Genomic DNA, 18,140 nt, shown 5'->3' with positions numbered 1-18,140 from the left:
CCAGTACTGAGGGAGCGCTGCACTGTCGGAGGTAGATGTATATACTCTAGGACTCGAGCCCCATAATCCAGGCCCACACTCCCCGGTGCCAGTACTGAGAGAGCGCTGCACTGTCGGAGGTAGATGTATATACTCTAGGACTCGAGCCCCATAATCCAGGCCCACACTCCCCGGTGCCAGTACTGAGGGAGCGCTGCACTGTCGGAGGTAGATGTATATACTCTCGGACTCGAGCCCCATAATCCAGGCCCACACTCCCCGGTGCCAGTACTGAGGGAGCGCTGCACTGTCGGAGGTAGATGTATATACTCTAGGACTCGAGCCCCATAATCCAGGCCCACACTCCCCGGTGCCAGTACTGAGGGTGCGCTGCACTATTGCAGGCAGTGGCTTGTAGGTGGCTCCACGCTCCACACCATCCAGGGGCGATCTACTCACTAAAAAAAATATATCGCCAGTGAAACATTAAGGCACAGTCCTCTCTCTCCGGGCGAACTTTATTGTGGAAAGTAATAACGTGGGCAGGAGAAATTCAAGATCTGTCCAATTTTCAGCAGATTCGGGGCGACTGAGCTGAGAACGCTCAAATCAGCAGAGAGGGAGCAGTAGCGATTAAAGGGCTGAGTTGCGCATCTGGGCGAATCTTCTTTCCGGCCGCTCGCTCGCTCTCTCGGACTTCCAAAGGCGGGCAGGGGAGGGGAGGAGAGGGGCATTTCACGTGCTTGTTTTCCCGGGATCCGGTTTCTGGCTCCTCAAGAACGGCTCGTGGAACACGTCGACGAGTCTCCGAGCCTGTGGGAGTCGAAGACAATCGAGGTTCAGTTGTTGCTGGGTCGGGTTTCCCCTCCCTCCTCCCCTCCCCGCAATTCGACCCTGGTTACAGAAACACCCGCCCCTCACGTCCGCCTCCCTCGCTCCGCAGCCCGCTCCCTCCGTCCCTCCCTCCCTCCTCCCCGCAATTCGACCCTGGTTACAGAAACACCCGCCCCCACGTCCACCTCCCTCGCTCCGCAGCCCGCTCCCTCCTCCCCTCCCCGCAATTCGACCCTGGTTACAGAAACACCCGCCCCCACGTCCACCTCCCTCCGCAGCCCGCTCCACTCCGTCCTCCCGACACCTCCCTCCTCCCCTCTGTTCCCTCCCTCACCCACACTTTGTTGTCTCTCCCTCACTCCTCATTGCACCCTCGACGCTCCCTCTGTTCCCTCTTGACCCCTCCTCCCCTCCCCCTCCACGACCCTCCTTCCCTCCTCCCCTCGACCCCTCCCTCCGTCCCTCAACCCCCTCCGTCCTCCCCCTCGACCTCTCCTTCCCTCCCTCCGTCCTCCCCTCGATCCCTCCCTCCGTACCCCCCTCGACCCCCTCCCTCCACACCTCCCGTCGACCTCTCCCCCTCCCTCCCCCCTTCAAACCCTCCGCCCTCCCCTCGACCCTTCCCTGCGGCCTCCCCTCGACCCTTCCCTCCGTCCTCGCTTCGACCCCTCCCTCCGTTCCTTCCTCCCCTCGATCCCTCCTCCCTCCGTCCTCCCCTCGACCCGTCCCCCATCGGCCCCTTCCTCTGCCCTCTCCCCCCACCCCCCCGGCCTTCCCAGTCCGATTACCTTCTGGGGTCCCAGGCCAGGACAGAGTGACAGTTCCTCTCGGGACGCCTCGATCACGTTGCCCAGGGACTGGAACAGAAAACACAAGGAGCCGGGGGGCGGGGCGTTAAGCTCGGACTGACCTCGCCGTGCCGCAGGACGCCAACCCAGCGAGACGAGGGCCAACTGGTCAACTCCAGCCCCAGAGAGAGTGGTCTCCTCTCTCCGATGGGGAGGGCTGGGGAGATAGGTTTTTGTTTATCCGTTCCTGGGATGTGGACATCACTGGAAAGGCCAGCATTTATTGCCCATCCCTAGTTGCCCCTTGAGAAGGTGGTGGTGAGCCGCCTTCTTGAACCGCTGCAGTCCGTGTGGTGAAGGTGCTCCCACAGTGCTGTTCGGGAGGGAGTTCCAGGATTTGGACCCAGCGACGATGAAGGATCGGCCGATATATTTCCAAGTCGGGATGGTGTGTGACTTGGAGGGGAACTTGGAGGTGGTGGTGTTCCCATGCGCCTGCTGCCCTTGTCCTTCTAGGTGGAAGAGGTCGCGGGTTTGGGAGGTGCTGCCGAAGAAGCCTTGGCGAGTTGCTGCAGTGCATCTTGTAGATGGTACACACTGCAGCCACGGTGCGCCGGTGGTGGAGGGAGTGAATGTTTAAGGTGGTGGATGGGGGGCCAATCAAGCAGGCTGCTTTGTCCTGGATGGTGTCGAGCTTCTTGAGTGTTGTTGGAGCTGCACTCATCCAGGCAAGTGGAGAGTATTCCATCACACTCCTGACTTGTGCCTTGTAGATGGTGGAAAGGCTTTGGGGAGTCAGGAGGTGAGACACTCGCCGCAGAATACCCAACCTCTGACCTGCTCTTGTTGCCACAGTATTTATGTGGCTGGTCCAGTTAAGTTTCTGGTCAATGGTGACCCCCAGGATGTTGATGGTGGGGGATTTGGCGATGGTAATGTCGTTGAATGTCAAGGGGCGGTGGTTAGACTCTCGCTTGTTGGAGATGGTCATTGCCTGGCGCGAATGTTACCCGCCACTGATCAGCCGAAGGTGCGTAGAGAACTCACCTTGAAGGTGTTGAGAAGGGTCAAGGAGTCGGTCTTGTTGACTGATTTCACCGTGGTCAAGCAGTCCGTCACCTGTGCGGGAAGGAGAAGAGAGGGAGACTGGTCACTGCGGGGCAGGTTAACCTCCGACTCCGAACGGGGTGGGGGGGGGGGGGGGAAGGGTTAGGTTTGGTGGAAGCCTTTGGAATGGAAGACAGCCTATCATCAAGATCACAAAAGGGTTTCCATAGGGTAGACATAGAGAAGATGTTTACACTTGTGGCCGAGACCAGAACTAGAGGACATCACAGTTCTGGTCTCCATATACCTTGGTTAGACCACACTTGGAGCACTGTGCACAGTTCTGGTCTCCACATACCTTGGTTAGACCACACTTGGAGCTCTGTGCACAGTTCTGATCTCCATATACCTTGGTTAGACCACACTTGGAGCTCTGTGCACAGTTCTGGTCTCCATATACCTTGGTTAGACCACACTTGGACCATTGTGCACAGTTCTGATCTCCATATACCTTGGTTAGACCACACTTGGAGCTCTGTGCACAGTTCTGATCTCCATATACCTTGGTTAGACCACACTTGGAGCTCTGTGCACAGTTCTGGTCTCCATATACCTTGGTTAGACCACACTTGGACCATTGTGCACAGTTCTGATCTCCATATACCTTGGTTAGACCACACTTGGAGCACTGTGCACAGTTCCGGTCTCCATATACCTTGGTTAGACCACACTTGGAGCACTGTGCACAGTTCTGGTCTCCATATACCTTGGTTAGACCACACTTGGAGCACTGTGCACAGTTCTGGTCTCCATATACCTTGGTTAGACCACACTTGGAGCACTGTGCACAGTTCTGGTCTCCATATACCTTGGTTAGACCACACTTGGAGCACTGTGCACAGTTCTGGTCTCCATATACCTGGGTTAGACCGCACTTGGAACACTGTGCCCAGTTCTGGTCTCCATATACCTTGGTTAGACCACACTTGGAGCACTGTGCACAGTTCTGGTCTCCATATACCTTGGTTAGACCACACTTGGAGCATTGTGCACAGTTCTGATCTCCATATTATAAAAAGGATATAGAGACACTGGAGAAGGTGCAAAAAAGATTGACAAGGATGATCCCAGAACTGAGAGGTTGTAACTATCAGGAAAGATTGAACAGGCTGGTATTGATGGGGTGAGATGAAGAGGGGTGGGAGGAGGCTGGTGTTGATGGGGTGAGATGAAGAGGGGTGGGAGGAGGCTGGTGTTGACGGGGTGAGATGAAGAGGGGTGGGAGGAGGCTGGTGTTGATGGGGTGAGATGAAGAGGGGTGGGAGGAGGCTGGTGTTGACGGGGTGAGATGAAGAGGGGTGGGAGGAGGCTGGTGTTGACGGGGTGAGATGAAGAGGGGCGGGAGGAGGCTGGTGTTGACGGGGTGAGATGAAGAGGGGTGGGAGGAGGCTGGTGTTGATGGGGTGAGATGAAGAGGGGTGGGAGGAGGCTGGTGTTGACGGGGTGAGATGAAGAGGGGTGGGAGGAGGCTGGTGGTGATGGGGTGAGATGAAGAGGGGTGGGAGGAGGCTGGTGTTGACGGGGTGAGATGAAGAGGGGTGGGAGGAGGCTGGTGTTGACGGGGTGAGATGAAGAGGGGTGGGAGGAGGCTGGTGTTGACGGGGTGAGATGAAGAGGGGTGGGAGGAGGCTGGTGTTGATGGGGTGAGATGAAGAGGGGTGGGAGGAGGCTCGTGTGGAGCAGACACACCGGCACGGACCAGTTGGGTCGTGTGGCCTCTTTCTGTGCCGTATACTGCATGTAATGTCACATTGGCAGGATGTTCTTATGAGTAAGCAAGTTAATGCAAAACCTTTATAAAAGACTGGTTAGGCCCTAGCTGGAGTATTGTGTCCAATTCTGGGCACCGCACTTTAGGAAGGATGTCGAGGCCTTGGAGAGGGTGCAGAGGAGATTGACCAGAATGGGGCCAGGGGATGAGGGACTTCAGTGATGTGGAGAGACTGGAGAAGCTGGGGTTGTTCTCCTTAGAGCAGAGAAGGTTAAGGGGAGATTGACCAGAATGGTACCGGGGATGAGGGACTTCAGTGATGTGGAGAGACTGGAGAAGCTGGGGTTGTTCTCCTTAGAGCAGAGAAGGTTAAGGGGAGATTGACCAGAATGGGACCAGGGATGAGGGACTTCAGTGATGTGGAGAGACTGGAGAAGCTGGGGTTGTTCTCCTTAGAGCAGAGAAGGTTAAGGGGAGATTGACCAGAATGGTACCGGGGATGAGGGACTTCAGTGATGTGGAGAGACTGGAGAAGCTGTGGTTGTTCTCCTTAGAGCAGAGAAGGTTAAGGGGAGATTGACCAGAATGGGACCAGGGATGAGGGACTTCAGTGATGTGGAGAGACTGGAGAAGCTGGGGTTGTTCTCCTTAGAGCAGAGAAGGTTAAGGGGAGATTGACCAGAATGGTACCGGGGATGAGGGACTTCAGTGATGTGGAGAGACTGGAGAAGCTGGGATTGTTCTCCTTAGAGCAGAGAAGGTTAAGGGGGAGATTGACCAGAAGGATACCAGTTTGCGCACAGCAAGCTCCCACAAACAGCAATGTGATAATGACCAGATCATCTGTTTTTTAGTGATGTTGATTGAGGGATAAATATTGGCCCCAGGACACTGGGCAGAACTCCCCCTGCTCTTCTACAAAAAAGTGCCATGGGATCTTTTAGGCCCAACTGAGAGAGCAGACGGGGCCTCAGTTTAACGTCTCATCAGAAAGACGGCACCTCCGACAGTGCAGCACTCCCTCAGTACTGGCACCGGGGAGTGTGGGCCTGGATTATGGGGCTCGAGTCCTAGAGTATATACATCTACCTCCGACAGTGCAGCGCTCCCTCAGTACTGGCACCGGGGAGTGTGGGCCTGGATTACGGGGCTCGAGTCCTAGAGTATATACATCTACCTCCGACAGTGCAGCGCTCCCTCAGTACTGGCACCGGGGAGTGTGGGCCTGGATTATGGGGCTCGAGTCCTAGAGTATATACATCTACCTCCGACAGTGCAGCGCTCCCTCAGTACTGGCACCGGGGTGTGTGGGCCTGGATTATGGGGCTCGAGTCCTAGAGTATATACATCTACCTCCGACACTGCAGCGCTCCCTCAGTACTGGCACCGGGGAGTGTGGGCCTGGATTACGGGGCTCGAGTCCTAGAGTATATACATCTACCTCCGACAGTGCAGCGCTCCCTCAGTACTGGCACCGGGGAGTGTGGGCCTGGATTATGGGGCTCGAGTCCTAGAGTATATACATCTACCTCCGACAGTGCAGCGCTCCCTCAGTACTGGCACCGGGGAGTGTGGGCCTGGATTATGGGGCTCGAGTCCTAGAGTATATACATCTACCTCCGACAGTGCAGCACTCCCTCAGTACTGGCACCGGGGAGTGTGGGCCTGGATTATGGGGCTCGAGTCCTAGAGTATATACATCTACCTCCGACAGTGCAGCGCTCCCTCAGTACTGGCACCGGGGAGTGTGGGCCTGGATTATGGAGCTCGAGTCCTAGAGTATATCCATCTACCTCCGACAGTGCAGCGCTCCCTCAGTACTGGCACCGGGAGTGTGGGCCTGGATTATGGAGCTCGAGTCCTAAAGTATATACATCTACCTCCGACAGTGCAGCACTCCCTCAGTACTGGCACCGGGGAGTGTGGGCCTGGATTATGGGGCTCGAGTCCTAGAGTATATACATCTACCTCCGACAGTGCAGCGCTCCCTCAGTACTGGCACCGGGGAGTGTGGGCCTGGATTATGGGGCTCGAGTCCTAGAGTATATACATCTACCTCCGACAGTGCAGTGCTCCCTCAGTACTGGCACCGGGGAGTGTGGGCCTGGATTATGGGGCTCAAGTCCTAGAGTATATACATCTACCTCCGACAGTGCAGCACTCCCTCAGTACTGGCACCGGGGAGTGTGGGCCTGGATTATGGGGCTCAAGTCCTAGAGTATATACATCTACCTCCGACAGTGCAGCGCTCCCTCAGTACCGGCACCGGGGAGTGTGGGCCTGGATTATGGAGCTCGAGTCCTAGAGTATATACATCTACCTCCGACAGTGCAGCGCTCCCTCATTACTGGCACCGGGGAGTGTGGGCCTGGATTATGGGGCTCGAGTCCCAGAGTATATACATCTACCTCCGACAGTGCAGTGCTCCCTCAGTACTGGCACCGGGGAGTGTGGGTCTGGATTATGGGGCTCGAGTCCTAGAGTATATACATCTACCTCCGACAGTGCAGCGCTCCCTCAGTACTGGCACCGGGGAGTGTGGGCCTGGATGATGGGGCTCGAGTCCTAGAGTATATACATCTACCTCCGACAGTGCAGCGCTCCCTCAGTACTGGCACCGGGGAGTGTGGGCCTGGATTATGGGCTCGAGTCCGAGAGTATATACATCTACCTCCGACAGTGCAGCACTCCCTCAGTACTGGCACCAGGGAGTGTGGGCCTGGATTATGGGGCTCGAGTCCTAGAGTATATACATCTACCTCCGACAGTGCAGCGCTCCCTCAGTACTGGCACCGGGGAGTGTGGGCCTAGATTATGGGGCTCAAGTCCTAGAGTATATACATCTACCTCCGACAGTGCAGCGCTCCCTCAGTACTGGCACCGGGGAGTGTGGGCCTGGATTATGGAGCTCGAGTCCTAGAGTATATACATCTACCTCCGACAGTGCAGCACTCCCTCAGGTCCGGGACAGCGCAACTCGAGAAGGATATCCTAGCCTCGGAGGGAGTGCTGTGTAGGTTTACCAGAATGAGGAGGAGGGATTAAAGGAGACTAGGCCGTTCCCTGCTGTGTGCGAGCGGTCCAGCCCTTTCTAAAACCCTGGGCTGCCAGGCACCCACCTTGGAGAGAAAGTCGTGGTCCACGCGCTCCTTCAGCATGTCTGCAGGTTTGTTCTCAAAGGCCTTATACGTCTCCAGGTAACGGCCAGCCTCCTCAGAGCTATAGGGGGCATACAGAATAAATTAACGGTACCTGTCCTGGGAGTGTTTGATGGGACAGTGTAGAGGGAGCTTTACTCTGTATCTAACCCCGTGCTGTACCTGCCCTGGGAGTGTTTGATGGCACAGTGTAGAGGGAGCTTTACTCTGTATCTAACCCGTGCTGTACCTGCCCTGGGAGTGTTTGATGGGACAGTGTAGAGGGAGCTTTACTCTGTATCTAACCCGTGCTGTACCTGCCCTGGGAGTGTTTGATGGGACAGCGTAGAGGGAGCTTTACTCTGTATCTAACCCGTGCTGTACCTGCCCTGGGAGTGTTTGATGGGACAGTGTAGAGGGAGCTTTACTCTGTATCTAACCCGTGCTGTACCTGCCCTGGGAGTGTTTGATGGGACAGTGTAGAGAGAGCTTTACTCTGTATCTAACCCGTGCTGTACCTGTCCTGGGAGTGTTTGATGGGGACAGTGTAGAGGGAGCTTTACTCTGTATCTAACCCCGTGCTGTACCTGCCCTGGGAGTGTTTGATGGGACAGTGTAGAGGGAGCTTTACTCTGTATCTAACCCCGTGCTGTACCTGCCCTGGGAGTGTTTGATGGGACAGTGTAGAGGGAGCTTTACTCTGTATCTAACCCGTGCTGTACCTGCCCTGGGAGTGTGTGATGGGACAGTGTAGAGGGAGCTTTACTCTGTATCTAACCCCGTGCTGTACCTGCCCTGGGAGTGTTTGATGGGACAGTGTAGAGGGAGCTTTACTCTGCATCTAACCCGTGCTGTACCTGCCCTGGGAGTGTGTGATGGGACAGTGTAGAGGGAGCTTTACTCTGTATCTAACCCGTGCTGTACCTGCCCTGGGGGTGTTTGATGGGACAGTGTAGAGGGAGCTTTACTCTGTATCTAACCCGTGCTGTACCTGCCCTGGGAGTGTTTGATGGGGACAGTGTAGAGGGAGCTTTACTCTGTATCTAACCCGTGCTGTACCTGCCCTGGGGGTGTTTGATGGGACAGTGTAGAGGGAGCTTTACTCTGTATCTAACCCGTGCTGTACCTGCCCTGGGAGTGTTTGATGGGGACAGTGTAGAGGGAGCTTTACTCTGTATCTAACCCGTGCTGTACCTGCCCTGGGAGTGTGTGATGGGACAGTGTAGAGGGAGCTTTACTCTGTATCTAACCCCGTGCTGTACCTGCCCTGGAGTGTTTGATGGGACAGTGTAGAGGGAGCTTTACTCTGTATCTAACCCGTGCTGTACCTGCCCTGGGAGTGTTTGATGGGACAGTGTAGAGGGAGCTTTACTCTGTATCTAACCCTGTGCTGTAGCTGCCCTGGGAGTGTTTGATGCGACAGTGTAGAGGGAGATTTACTCTGTATCTAACCCCATTCTGTACCTGCCCTGGGAGTGTTTGATGGGACAGTGTGGAGGGAGCTTTACTCTGTATCTAACCCCGTGCTGTACCTGCCCTGGGAGTGTTTGATGGGACAGTGTGGAGAGAGCTTTACTCTGTATCTAACCCGTGCTGTACCTGCCCTGGGAGTGTTTGATGAGGACAGTGCAGAGGGAGCTTTACTCTGTATCTAACCCCGTGCTGTACCTGCCCTGGGAGTGTTTGATGGGGACAGTGTAGAGGGAGCTTTACTCTGTATCTAACCCCGTGCTGTACCTGCCCTGGGAGTGTTTGATGGGACAGTGTAGAGGGAGCTTTACTCTGTATCTAACCCGTGCTGTACCTGCCCTGGGAGTGTTTGATGGGACAGTGTAGAGGGAGCTTTACTCTATATCTAACCCCGTGCTGTACCTGCCCTGGGAGTGTTTGATGGGACAGTGTAGAGGGAGCTTTACTCTATATCTAACCCCGTGCTGTACCTGCCCTGGGAGTGTTTGATGGGACAGTGTAGAGGGAGCTTTACTCTGTATCTAACCCCGTGCTGTACCTGCCCTGGGAGTGTTTGATGGGACAGTGTAGAGGGTCCTTTACTCTGTATCTAACCCGTGCGGTACCTGCCCTGGGAGTGTTTGATGGGACAGTGTAGAGGGAGCTTTACTCTGTATCTAACCCCGTGCTGTACCTGCCCTGGGAGTGTTTGATGGGACAGTGTAGAGGGAGTTTTACTCTGTATCTAACCCCGTGCTGTACCTGCCCTGGGAGTGTTTGATGGGACAGTGTAGAGGGAGCTTTACTCTGTATCTAACCCATGCTGTACCTGCCCTGGGAGTGTTTGATGGGACAGTGTAGAGGGAGCTTTACTCTGTATCTAACCCGTGCTGTACCGGCCCTGGGAGTGTTTGATGGGACAGTGCAGAGGGAGCTTTACTCTGTATCTAACCCCGTGCTGTACCTGCCCTGGGAGTGTTTGATGGGACAGTGTAGAGGGAGCTTTACTCTGTATCTAACCCCGTGCTGTACCTGCCCTGGGAGTGTTTGATGGGACAGTGTAGAGAGAGCTTTACTCTGTATCTAACCCTGTGCTGTACCTGCCCTGGGAGTGTTTGATGGGACAGTGTAGAGGGAGCTTTACTCTGTATCTAACCCGTGCTGTAACTGCCCTGGGAGTGTTTGATGGGACAGTGTAGAGGGAGCTTTACTCTGTATCTAACCCGTGCTGTACCTGCCCTGGGAGTGTTTGATGGGACAGTGTAGAGGGAGCTTTACTCTGTATCTAACCCCGTGCTGTACCTGCCCTGGGAGTGTTTGATGGGACAGTGTAGAGGGAGCTTTACTCTGTATCTAACACCGTGCTGTACCTGCCCTGGGAGTGTTTGATGGGACAGTGCAGAGGGAGCTTTACTCTGTATCTAACCCCGTGCTGTACCTGCCCTGGGAGTGTTTGATGGGACAGTGTAGAGGGAGCTTTACTCTGTATCTAACCCCGTGCTGTACCTGCCCTGGGAGTATTTGATGGGACAGTGTAGAGGGAGCTTTACTCTGTATCTAACCCCGTGCTGTACCTGCCCTGGGAGTGTTTGATGGGACAGTGTAGAGGGAGCTTTACTCTGTATCTAACCCCGTGCTGTACCTGCCCTGGGAGTGTTTGATGGGTCAGTGTAGAGGGAGCTTTACTCTGTATCTAACCCGTGCTGTACCTGCCCTGGGAGTGTTTGATGGGACAGTGTAGAGGGAGCTTTACTCTGTATCTAACCCGTGCTGTACCTGCCCTGGGAGTGTTTGATGGGACAGTGTAGAGGGAGCTTTACTCTGTATCTAACCCCGTGCTGTAACTGCCCTGGGAGTGTTTGATGGGGACAGTGTAGAGGGAGCTTTACTCTGTATCTAACCCGTGCTGTACCTGCCCTGGGAGTGTTTGATGGGACAGTGTAGAGGGAGCTTTACTCTGTATCTAACCCCGTGCTGTACCTGCCCTGGGAGTGTTTGATGGGACAGTGTAGAGGGAGCTTTACTCTGTATCTAACCCGTGCTGTACCGGCCCTGGGAGTGTTTGATGGGATAGTGTAGAGGGAGCTTTACTCTGTATCTAACCCCGTGCTGTACCTGCCCTGGGGGTGTTTGATGGGACAGTGTAGAGGGAGCTTTACTCTGTATCTACCCCGTGCTGTACCTGCCCTGGGAGTGTTTGATGGGACAGTGTAGAGGGAGCTTTACTCTGTATCTAACCCGTGCTGTACCTGCCCTGGGAGTGTGTGATGGGACAGTGTAGAGGGAGCTTTACTCTGTATCTAACCCCGTGCTGTACCTGCCCTGGGAGTGTTTGATGGGACAGTGTAGAGGGAGCTTTACTCTGTATCTAACCCGTGCTGTACCTGCCCTGGGGGTGTTTGATGGGACAGTGTAGAGGGAGCTTTACTCTGCATCTAACCCGTGCTGTACCTGCCCTGGGAGTGTGTGATGGGACAGTGTAGAGGGAGCTTTACTCTGTATCTAACCCGTGCTGTACCTGCCCTGGGGGTGTTTGATGGGACAGTGTAGAGGGAGCTTTACTCTGTATCTAACCCGTGCTGTACCTGCCCTGGGAGTGTTTGATGGGGACAGTGTAGAGGGAGCTTTACTCTGTATCTAACCCGTGCTGTACCTGCCCTGGGGGTGTTTGATGGGACAGTGTAGAGGGAGCTTTACTCTGTATCTAACCCGTGCTGTACCTGCCCTGGGAGTGTTTGATGGGGACAGTGTAGAGGGAGCTTTACTCTGTATCTAACCCGTGCTGTACCTGCCCTGGGAGTGTGTGATGGGACAGTGTAGAGGGAGCTTTACTCTGTATCTAACCCCGTGCTGTACCTGCCCTGGGAGTGTTTGATGGGACAGTGTAGAGGGAGCTTTACTCTGTATCTAACCCGTGCTGTACCTGCCCTGGGAGTGTTTGATGGGACAGTGTAGAGGGAGCTTTACTCTGTATCTAACCCTGTGCTGTAGCTGCCCTGGGAGTGTTTGATGGGACAGTGTAGAGGGAGCTTTACTCTGTATCTAACCCCATTCTGTACCTGCCCTGGGAGTGTTTGATGGGACAGTGTGGAGGGAGCTTTACTCTGTATCTAACCCCGTGCTGTACCTGCCCTGGGAGTGTTTGATGGGACAGTGTGGAGAGAGCTTTACTCTGTATCTAACCCGTGCTGTACCTGCCCTGGGAGTGTTTGATGAGGACAGTGCAGAGTGAGCTTTACTCTGTATCTAACCCCGTGCTGTACCTGCCCTGGGAGTGTTTGATGGGGACAGTGTAGAGGGAGCTTTACTCTGTATCTAACCCCGTGCTGTACCTGCCCTGGGAGTGTTTGATGGGACAGTGTAGAGGGAGCTTTACTCTGTATCTAACCCGTGCTGTACCTGCCCTGGGAGTGTTTGATGGGACAGTGTAGAGGGAGCTTTACTCTATATCTAACCCCGTGCTGTACCTGCCCTGGGAGTGTTTGATGGGACAGTGTAGAGGGAGCTTTACTCTATATCTAACCCCGTGCTGTACCTGCCCTGGGAGTGTTTGATGGGACAGTGTAGAGGGAGCTTTACTCTGTATCTAACCCCGTGCTGTACCTGCCCTGGGAGTGTTTGATGGGACAGTGTAGAGGGTCCTTTACTCTGTATCTAACCCGTGCGGTACCTGCCCTGGGAGTGTTTGATGGGACAGTGTAGAGGGAGCTTTACTCTGTATCTAACCCCGTGCTGTACCTGCCCTGGGAGTGTTTGATGGGACAGTGTAGAGGGAGTTTTACTCTGTATCTAACCCCGTGCTGTACCTGCCCTGGGAGTGTTTGATGGGACAGTGTAGAGGGAGCTTTACTCTGTATCTAACCCATGCTGTACCTGCCCTGGGAGTGTTTGATGGGACAGTGTAGAGGGAGCTTTACTCTGTATCTAACCCCGTGCTGTACCTGCCCTGGGAGTGTTTGATGGGACAGTGTAGAGGGAGCTTTACTCTGTATCTAACCCCGTGCTGTACCTGCCCTGGGAGTGTTTGATGGGACAGTGTAGAGAGAGCTTTACTCTGTATCTAACCCTGTGCTGTACCTGCCCTGGGAGTGTTTGATGGGACAGTGTAGAGGGAGCTTTACTCTGTATCTAACCCGTGCTGTAACTGCCCTGGGAGTGTTTGATGGGGACAGTGTAGAGGGAGCTTTACTCTGTATCTAACCCGTGCTGTACCTGCCCTGGGAGTGTTTGATGGGACAGTGTAGAGGGAGCTTTACTCTGTATCTAACCCCGTGCTGTACCTGCCCTGGGAGTGTTTGATGGGACAGTGTAGAGGGAGCTTTACTCTGTATCTAACACCGTGCTGTACCTGCCCTGGGAGTGTTTGATGGGACAGTGCAGAGGGAGCTTTACTCTGTATCTAACCCCGTGCTGTACCTGCCCTGGGAGTGTTTGATGGGACAGTGTAGAGGGAGCTTTACTCTGTATCTAACCCCGTGCTGTACCTGCCCTGGGAGTATTTGATGGGACAGTGTAGAGGGAGCTTTACTCTGTATCTAACCCCGTGCTGTACCTGCCCTGGGAGTGTTTGATGGGACAGTGTAGAGGGAGCTTTACTCTGTATCTAACCCCGTGCTGTACCTGCCCTGGGAGTGTTTGATGGGACAGTGTAGAGGGAGCTTTACTCTGTATCTAACCCGTGCTGTACCTGCCCTGGGAGTGTTTGATGGGACAGTGTAGAGGGAGCTTTACTCTGTATCTAACCCGTGCTGTACCTGCCCTGGGAGTGTTTGATGGGACAGTGTAGAGGGAGCTTTACTCTGTATCTAACCCCGTGCTGTAACTGCCCTGGGAGTGTTTGATGGGGACAGTGTAGAGGGAGCTTTACTCTGTATCTAACCCGTGCTGTACCTGCCCTGGGAGTGTTTGATGGGACAGTGTAGAGGGAGCTTTACTCTGTATCTAACCCCGTGCTGTACCTGCCCTGGGAGTGTTTGATGGGACAGTGTAGAGGGAGCTTTACTCTGTATCTAACCCCGTGCTGTACCTGCCCTGGGAGTGTTTGATGGGACAGTGTAGAGGGAGCTTTACTCTGTATCTAACCCCGTGCTGTAACTGCCCTGGGAGTGTTTGATGGGGACAGTGTAGAGGGAGCTTTACTCTGTATCTAACCCGTGCTGTACCTGCCCTGGGAGTGTTTGATGGGACAGTGTAGAGGGAGCTTTACTCTGTATCTAACCCGTGCTGTACCTGCCCTGGGAGTGTTTGATGGGGACAGTGTAGAGGGAGCTTTACTCTGTATCTAACCCGTGCTGTACCTGCCCTGGGAGTGTTTGATGGGACAGTGTAGAGGGAGCTTTACTCTGTATCTAACCCGTGCTGTACCTGCCCTGGGAGTGTTTGATGGGACAGTGTAGAGGGAGCTTTACTCTGTATCTAACCCCGCGCTGTACCTGCACTGGGAGTGTTTGATGGGACAGTGTAGAGGGAGCTTTACTCTGCATCTAACCCCGTGCTGTACCTGCCCTGGGAGTGTTTGATGGGTCAGTGTAGAGGGAGCTTTACTCTGTATCTAACCCGTGCTGTACCTGCCCTGGGAGTGTTTGATGGGACAGTGTAGAGGGAGCTTTACTCGGTATCTAACCCCATTCTGTACCTGCCCTGGGAGTGTTTGATGGGACAGTGTAGAGGGAGCTTTACTCTGTATCTAACCCGTGCTGTACCTGCCCTGGGGGTGTTTGATGGGACAGTGTAGAGGGAGCTTTACTCTGTATCTAACCCGTGCTGTACCTGCCCTGGGAGTGTTTGATGGGGACAGTGTAGAGGGAGCTTTACTCTGTATCTAACCCCGTGCTGTACCTGCCCTGGGAGTGTTTGATGGGACAGTGTAGAGGGAGCTTTACTCTGTATCTAACCCCGTGCTGTACCTGCCCTGGGGGTGTTTGATGGGACAGTGTAGAGGGAGCTTTACTCTGTATCTAACCCGTGCTGTACCTGCCCTGGGAGTGTGTGATGGGACAGTGTAGAGGGAGCTTTACTCTGTATCTAACCCGTGCTGTACCTGCCCTGGGGGTGTTTGATGGGACAGTGTAGAGGGAGCTTTACTCTGTATCTAACCCGTGCTGTACCTGCCCTGGGAGTGTGTGATGGGACAGTGTAGAGGGAGCTTTACTCTGTATCTAACCCGTGCTGTACCTGCCCTGGGGGTGTTTGATGGGACAGTGTAGAGGGAGCTTTACTCTGTATCTGACCCGTGCTGTACCTGCCCTGGGAGTGTTTGATGGGGACAGTGTAGAGGGAGCTTTACTCTGTATCTAACCCGTGCTGTCCCTGCCCTGGGGGTGTTTGATGGGACAGTGTAGAGGGAGCTTTACTCTGTATCTAACCCGTGCTGTACCTGCCCTTGGAGTGTTTGATGGGGACAGTGTAGAGGGAGCTTTACTCTGTATCTAACCCGTGCTGTACCTGCCCTGGGAGTGTGTGATGGGACAGTGTAGAGGGAGCTTTACTCTGTATCTAACCCCGTGCTGTACCTGCCCTGGGAGTGTTTGATGGGACAGTGTAGAGGGAGCTTTACTCTGTATCTAACCCGTGCTGTACCTGCCCTGGGAGTGTTTGATGGGACAGTGTAGAGGGAGCTTTACTCTGTATCTAACCCTGTGCTGTACCTGCCCTGGGAGTGTTTGATGGGACAGTGTAGAGGGAGCTTTACTCTGTATCTAACCCCATTCTGTACCTGCCCTGGGAGTGTTTTATTGGGACAGTGTAGAGGGAGCTTTACTCTGTATCTAACCCCGTGCTGTACCTGCCCTGGGAGTGTTTGATGGGACAGTGTGGAGAGAGCTTTACTCTGTATCTAACCCGTGCTGTACCTGCCCTGGGAGTGTTTGATGAGGACAGTGCAGAGGGAGCTTTACTCTGTATCTAACCCCGTGCTGTACCTGCCCTGGGAGTGTTTGATGGGACAGTGCAGAGGGAGCTTTACTCTGTATCTAACCCGTGCTGTACCTGCCCTGGGAGTGTTTGATGGGACAGTGTAGAGGGAGCTTTACTCTATATCTAACCCCGTGCTGTACCTGCCCTGGGAGTGTTTGATGGGACAGTGTAGAGGGAGCTTTACTCGAAATCTAACCCCGTGCTGTACCTGCCCTGGGAGTGTTTGATGGGACAGTGTAGAGGGAGCTTTACTCTGTATCTAACCCCGTGCTGTACCTGCCCTGGGAGTGTTTGATGGGACAGTGTAGAGGGTCCTTTACTCTGTATCTAACCCGTGCGGTACCTGCCCTGGGAGTGTTTGATGGGACAGTGTAGAGGGAGCTTTACTCTGTATCTAACCCCGTGCTGTACCTGCCCTGGGAGTGTTTGATGGGACAGTGTAGAGGGAGCTTTACTCTGTATCTAACCCCGTGCTGTACCTGCCCTGGGAGTGTTTGATGGGACAGTGTAGAGGGAGCTTTACTCTGTATCTAACCCATGCTGTACCTGCCCTGGGAGTGTTTGATGGGACAGTGTAGAGGGAGCTTTACTCTGTATCTAACCCGTGCTGTACCTGCCCTGGGAGTGTTTGATGGGACAGTGCAGAGGGAGCTTTACTCTGTATCTAACCCCGTGCTGTACCTGCCCTGGGAGTGTTTGATGGGACAGTGTAGAGGGAGCTTTACTCTGTATCTAACCCGTGCTGTAACTGCCCTGGGAGTGTTTGATGGGGACAGTGTAGAGGGAGCTTTACTCTGTATCTAACCCGTGCTGTACCTGCCCTGGGAGTGTTTGATGGGACAGTGTAGAGGGAGCTTTACTCTGTATCTAACCCCGTGCTGTACCTGCCCTGGGAGTGTTTGATGGGACAGTGTAGAGGGAGCTTTACTCTGTATCTAACACCGTGCTGTACCTGCCCTGGGAGTGTTTGATGGGACAGTGCAGAGAGCTGTACTCTGTATCTAACCCCGTGCTGTACCTGCCCTGGGAGTGTTTGATGGGACAGTGTAGAGGGAGCTTTACTCTGTATCTAACCCCGTGCTGTACCTGCCCTGGGAGTATTTGATGGGACAGTGTAGAGGAAGCTTTACTCTGTATCTAACCCCGTGCTGTACCTGTCCTGGGAGTGTTTGATGGGACAGTGTAGAGGGAGCTTTACTCTGTATCTAACCCCGTGCTGTACCTGCCCTGGGAGTGTTTGATGGGACAGTGTAGAGGGAGCTTTACTCTGTATCTAACCCCGTGCTGTACCTGCCCTGCGAGTGTTTGATGGGTCAGTGTAGAGGGAGCTTTACTCTGTATCTAACCCGTGCTGTACCTGCCCTGGGAGTGTTTGATGGGACAGTGTAGAGGGAGCTTTACTCTGTATCTAACCCGTGCTGTACCTCCCCTGGGAGTGTTTGATGGGGACAGTGTAGAGGGAGCTTTACTCTGTATCTAACCCGTGCTGTACCTGCCCTGGGAGTGTTTGATGGGACAGTGTAGAGGGAGCTTTACTCTGTATCTAACCCGTGCTGTACCTGCCCTGGGAGTGTTTGATGGGACAGTGTAGAGGGAGCTTTACTCTGTATCTAACCCCGTGCTGTACCTGCCCTGGGAGTGTTTGATGGGACAGTGTAGAGGGAGCTTTACTCTATATCTAACCCCGTGCTGTACCTGCCCTGGGAGTGTTTGATGGGACAGTGTAGAGGGAGCTTTACTCTATATCTAACCCCGTGCTGTACCTGCCCTGGGAGTGTTTGATGGGACAGTGTAGAGGGAGCTTTACTCTGTATCTAACCCCGTGCTGTACCTGCCCTGGGAGTGTTTGATGGGACAGTGTAGAGGGTCCTTTACTCTGTATCTAACCCGTGCGGTACCTGTCCTGGGAGTGTTTGATGGGACAGTGTAGAGGGAGCTTTACTCTGTATCTAACCCCGTGCTGTACCTGCCCTGGGAGTGTTTGATGGGACAGTGTAGAGGGAGCTTTACTCTGTATCTAACCCCGTGCTGTACCTGCCCTGGGAGTGTTTGATGGGACAGTGTAGAGGGAGCTTTACTCTGTATCTAACCCATGCTGTACCTGCCCTGGGAGTGTTTGATGGGACAGTGTAGAGGGAGCTTTACTCTGTATCTAACCCGTGCTGTACCTGCCCTGGGAGTGTTTGATGGGACAGTGCAGAGGGAGCTTTACTCTGTATC

The 18,140-nt window shown here is 54.2% G+C and overlaps 1 protein-coding gene across 4 annotated transcripts in view; it reads right to left on the bottom strand.

Annotated features, from left to right (window-relative positions):
* Positions 1-461: 461 nt before the first annotated feature.
* LOC147084884 (DNA excision repair protein ERCC-1-like) overlaps positions 462-18,140 on the bottom strand; it is a 40,915-nt gene continuing 23,236 nt past the window's right edge. For 3 of the 4 annotated variants that reach the window (XM_085979596.1, XM_085979595.1, XM_085979597.1), the window contains exons 7-10: positions 7,539-7,638; positions 2,649-2,720; positions 1,602-1,670; positions 462-792 (exon numbers count right to left, since the gene is read on the bottom strand). In XM_085979596.1, the coding sequence (XP_085835722.1) occupies positions 715-792; positions 1,602-1,670; positions 2,649-2,720; positions 7,539-7,638 (319 nt within the window). In that variant the 3' untranslated portion in view covers positions 462-714. The remainder of the gene's footprint in view (positions 793-1,601; positions 1,671-2,648; positions 2,721-7,538; positions 7,639-18,140) is intronic. The other variant, XM_085979598.1, reaches the window with a different exon arrangement.

The sequence above is a fragment of the Somniosus microcephalus genome, unplaced genomic scaffold (assembly GCF_052327205.1).
Source record: "Somniosus microcephalus isolate GS21.2 unplaced genomic scaffold, FLI_Smic_1.0 unresolved_chr9, whole genome shotgun sequence".
Taxonomy (NCBI): domain Eukaryota; kingdom Metazoa; phylum Chordata; class Chondrichthyes; order Squaliformes; family Somniosidae; genus Somniosus; species Somniosus microcephalus.
The sequence above is the reverse complement of the archived record's forward strand: the minus strand, read 5'-3'. Positions and strand labels throughout refer to the sequence as shown.